Source organism: Solanum tuberosum, unplaced genomic scaffold (assembly GCF_000226075.1).
Source record: "Solanum tuberosum cultivar DM 1-3 516 R44 unplaced genomic scaffold, SolTub_3.0 scf00237, whole genome shotgun sequence".
Classification (NCBI taxonomy): Eukaryota; Viridiplantae; Streptophyta; class Magnoliopsida; order Solanales; family Solanaceae; genus Solanum; species Solanum tuberosum.
This window is the reverse complement of record NW_006239161.1, coordinates 984,541-989,657: the sequence shown is the minus strand read 5'-3', so window position 1 is coordinate 989,657 and position 5,117 is coordinate 984,541. Positions and strand designations below refer to the sequence as shown.

At 34.7% G+C, this 5,117-nt stretch overlaps 1 protein-coding gene across 2 annotated transcripts in view; it reads right to left on the bottom strand.

The window, feature by feature from the left end:
* Window positions 1-5,117, bottom strand: part of LOC102603209 (uncharacterized GPI-anchored protein At1g61900-like) — a 17,205-nt gene that overhangs the window by 844 nt on the left and 11,244 nt on the right. The window contains exons 4-7 of one of the 2 annotated variants that reach the window (XM_006356896.2): window positions 1,424-1,669; window positions 1,305-1,319; window positions 282-425; window positions 116-163 (exon numbers count right to left, since the gene is read on the bottom strand). In XM_006356896.2, the coding sequence (XP_006356958.1) occupies window positions 116-163; window positions 282-425; window positions 1,305-1,319; window positions 1,424-1,669 (453 nt within the window). The remainder of the gene's footprint in view (window positions 1-115; window positions 164-281; window positions 426-1,304; window positions 1,320-1,423; window positions 1,670-5,117) is intronic. The other variant, XM_006356897.2, reaches the window with a different exon arrangement.

Below are 5,117 nucleotides of genomic sequence, written 5' to 3'. Positions count from 1 at the left end.
CCACCCCCACTACCACCCGCCCTTCCTTAACACACGCACATGCAAGAGAAGTAAAATAAAAAAGCCATCAACAATGAATAGCATAAAAACAAGCTAGGAACTGAAAGATACTCACCAGAACTGCCCAATGTCTGTGATGTTGGTAAAGCTGGCAAAGACATCTCTGCAAATTAATGAAAACCAGTAAAAGACAGTATTTAGCCAGCGACACCAAAGAATTAACCTAACTTCTATGGAATCACTAAAATCAATTTAAAGAAGGACAATTGTCAGTAAGTTACCAGGAGCACAAAGAGACAAGGATGTGACCGACGATGATGAAGGCCACGGTGCAGCAATATTGTCATTTAAGTCACAAGTAAAACTGAAGCCGGTTGAATTGTCAAATACCAGATCTGCAGGTAAGCTTCGAAGCAAGCACCCTGCTTCATTAATTTGAACAACTTAATTAGTATAAACTAGACCAAGAATAGCTAAAACGTTCTCACTATGGGAACACTGGGAACACAATACTTTTTGGTCATGGTAAGCATGCTAGTGTAGTAACATGCCCGTTCTGTATAAATCTAAAGCCAACAGAGAAACTTCAAATTGTTTCTCATTAACCACAGAAATAAACGTAGTTACAGAACCTTTAAGTTCTCATGACCAAATACATGCAATTATTGCATAATCGGAACTTCTGATACTAAAGGGCATGTACACAACTAAGCATAGAATAGATAAGGAAATAGCTCTTCTGATTTAATGGCTATCGTTCAGATAAGGAAAACGACATTTTGATATCATGAATAAGTCACTTAAAGAACTTGTTAATCTGATTAGAGTAGAATCCATTCTGTTAGGCCAATTCAATCATCCCCCCGCCCCCCAAACCCCTCCCGCCAAACAGAACAGATATGAACAATAAGCAAACATTTCATGGAATTTATCAGTAGTGCATGTCAACTGTCTTTGCTAATGTTAGATGAAAAGCAGTACTGGGCACATGAGAAGAAGTGTTATCAAACTGTACAAGACACAAGATTTCATAAGATATTTTCAATATCATTAAGGAAGATGAAAGCCCAAATCCTGCATCCAGTACTTGAAACTACTACTTCTCGACCTAAAATTGCATGTTATTGCATACAATTCTGAAGCAAGATGATCACCCAGCCAACAATTATTTTTTTTCAATTGGTAATACCCAAACAATACTTCTTAACAACAGATTACAGTTAAAATTCAACTATAGCTCAGTACTGTATAATTACACAATATGAATCAACTTCCAAGCTCAGCCTCTGAAAGAGAATCTGTACCTTCTTGCCCATATGCTGCTCCACCACGGCAAACAAAAGCCAGGCGAAAGGAACACAAATGTCAGCTCCAAGAAACAAGAGACATGGAGAAATGGACAAATCACAAAATGAATAATCACCTTGAAGACTAAAATCCTTCAGGTCAACATCACAAAGCTCATAAACATTTGTCATGACTCCAGCCTTCTGTAACATATAACCAAATACAGCAGCACATATAATTGCTTGCCTATTAGTGATCAACATTTGCTTCTGTATCCCTGTGATGTAGGCATTTAACGAGCTACAACATGAAGGACTGGGAGCAGCTAGATTTCTGCATGCATTGATCACTTCTGATGGCTGCTTGAAGTCCAGGGGACAAGCTACATCCAAAAGACAACAGCTTAAGAATAAGCTTCTAAAGTTTGGTAAACATACTTTAGGAGGTATAGCTCTTAGGCATAATGAAGGAACAAATTGCTGAGTTTATCCTTCTCACTTTACCTAGGGAAGAGATGAAAATATCATAAAAGTTGACAGCTTCAAATTTCTATATCAAGGATAATTCCAATTCAAGGACTACATTAGGACTGGCAGGGGGACCGGGTCGGCCCGCCCCGGCCCGCGACCGGTCTGAGAACCAGCTCGCCGGACCCGGTCCCGTTTGAATCTCACGGGATGGGGCCTTCGGGATTAGGGGACCGGTACCGGTCCGGTTCACCCGTTGGTCCCGGTCGACCCGGCCCGGATGAACCGGCCGATTCGCGGGATCCCCTAACAATTTTTTTATTTTTATTTTTTTAAATTCTTTCCGTTGGGCAACGGCTAGTGGGCCCCCCCAACGGATTTTTTGACAGTTTTTTCCCCCTACCACTCCTACTTTTAATAATTTACTTTAAATCCTCAAGTTATTATAAATACACTTTAACCCACTTTTAATATTATAAATACCCCTCTATCCCTTATTATTTCTTACAAAATCATGTATTATCTCATCTATTTTTTATATCCTTTCAAGTCTCAATCTTAAGTCTCAAATCTCAATATTTTATTTCATTTAAGTCTCATATTATATCATAATACATATATTTCAATTCTAAGTTTTCATATTATATATCATAATATATATAATTCTCATATTTGCTATCAAATATTGGAGTTCCAAATTACAAGTTACAACAAACTACAAGCTTAAAGAATCGGTTATAACATCTGCTATTAACGCAGACGTTTGGTACATTCGTTTCATAATATTTATATTTTATTTTTCGTCATTAATTTTTGTGTTATTATTATTTTTATATTATACTTTACATATAATTAAATATGAGTTCTAACAAAAAAGATACCGGTAAAGGAAAAGAGAAAGAACCAAGTGGCATTAGTAGATTATTTAATTTTACTAAAAAAAGTAGTAAGGAAAAAAATAAGAGTAAATGTGGTGGTACTTCTAGAGTTAGAGTTAATACAAATGATTCTACTTATGTTGATGATACTTCTTATGATATTGATTCAAATGCTCAACTCGATCATGAACTTTTACAACAAATTTATGGTGATATTAATCCTTATCTTGATGAAAATTCAGGTGAAGAAGTAGAAGTTGGTTCGGGAGAAGATGAATTAGAAGATACACCTACTAGTCCGGTGACAAATGCTCCAAATTAAACTACAAATTCAACGGAGCAAAATTCTGGACGCCCCCCCCTTATACCTCCTACAAGGGAGAAGGTGAAGTATCAACGCCCTAAAACTTCTGTTGTGTGACAATTTATGAATTTAGATAAGGAAAATTCTATTGCTATTTGTAATAAGTGTAAGCAACCTTTTAAACATAAACAAGGTGGAGGTCAAGGTGGGACGGGGGGCTTAAATAGACATTTGTTATCTTGTGTGCCGATTCAATATAAAGAACCTAAATCATTAGCCAATAGAAAAAAAGGAATTCCAGATAATGATTTTGATATTAATGTTAATGAATCGGTAGGGGCTTCTAACATGGTTCAAGAAACATTAGATCCTTCTAACCCCGGTGATCCACTAACACAACGTAAATATAATAAGGAAAGAGATCGCGAAAATTTAGCTAAAATGGTTTCTGTTTGTGGTTTACCTTATAGTTTTCCTTCACATCCCGGTTTTATTGAATATATTCAACAAACTTATAATCCTAATTATAGAGGTTTTTCAAGAAATACTGTTAAATCTGATGTTTTTGTATATCAAGGTAAACATTGACAATATCTTTGTTGTATATTTAGCATATTAGATTGTAGAGTGTCTATAACTTCGGACATGGGACGTAGTGTTAATAAACGTGATTATTTAACTGTTACAGCACATTGGATTGATCATAACTGGAATTTGCAAAAAAGAATCTTAAGTTATAAAGAATGTGTAGAGAAAAAAACTGGTGCATATTTAGCTTCAAATATTTTGAGTGTTATAGATTATTACATGCTTATAGATAAAGTAATGTCTGTCGCATTAGATAATGCATCTAATAATGTAAACGCTGCTAGTATGTTAAAAACTAGATTATGTCCAATTGATGTTAATTCTTTTCATGTTAGATGTGTTGCACATGTATTAAATTTAGTTGTACAAGATGGTATTTCATTATTTAAATGTGGTTGTATGAAAATTGAATATGCTGTTGCCTGGATTTTTTATGCTAATAGCTGCTAGAATTAGGGAATTTAATGAGCATTGTGTACTATGTGAGTTGCCACCAAGAAAAATTCCAAGACATATTAAAACAAGGTGGAATTCTTTTTACGAAATGCTTTCAGTTGCTTACGAATATAGAAGACCCATACAAATGGTGTTTAATGCTCATAATGCTGACCCATTAGACAGAATTTGTGAAGAAGATTGGGAAGAAACTAATGAACTATTAGAATTTTTAAAACTTTTTTATGATGCTACAACCATGTTTTCTGGAATTTATTATCCTACTATTTCATCAGTATTAATAAATATTTGTGCCATTTCAATTCAATTTTCTAAATACAAAAATATTTAAAAATTTAGAGTTGCAATTGAAGGTATGATTGAAAAAATTTAAAAATATTTTTTTCATATTCCTCAATTTTTTTTTAACTGCTACTTTACTTCATCCTGACTAAAAATTACAAGGTGTGCAGGGACTTGTTGACACTTTTTATGATACCTTAGAAATTTCACCGGAAATAAATCCAACTAGTCAAATGTGTAAGTGTAGCATAAAAGTAGAAGCAAAAATTTTGTATGAAAAATATAGAACTACAGGAAATACTCAAGGAGAAGTTGGTCAAACTTCTAATCCTCAGAGTAAAGCTCGAATTTCAAGTTATATGCGAGATTTTCTTGGTCTTAATTCTACTAACCGTGATGATTTTGAAGAATATCTTAATCAATCTTTAGAAACAGTGGAAGACGGAGATGGCAATGAAGAATTATTAGCATAGTGGAGGAGGCGGAGCGTTGCATTTCCAATTTTGAGCAAAATGGTTCGTGATGTTCTAGCTATTCAAGCTTCATCAGTTGCATCAGAGGCTGCTTTTAGTGCGGCAAGGTTTCAACTTGGCGATCATAGACATTCATTGGCGGAAGACATTTTGGAAATATCAGTTTTATTTAGAGACTGGGTCAACGCCGATAGGAGGAATTATAATTTGCCAAAGTTAAGTTCCAAACAAGAAGCTTGGATTAATGCAGTAATTGGATCTAGTGATGATGAATTAGAGTCACAAGAGTTTCTAGCAAGTTTGCCAACAGCGGAGGATGTTACAGTCGATATAATGCGACAATTAGATTTGAATTTTAAAGGAGAATTCAAATATTAGATTA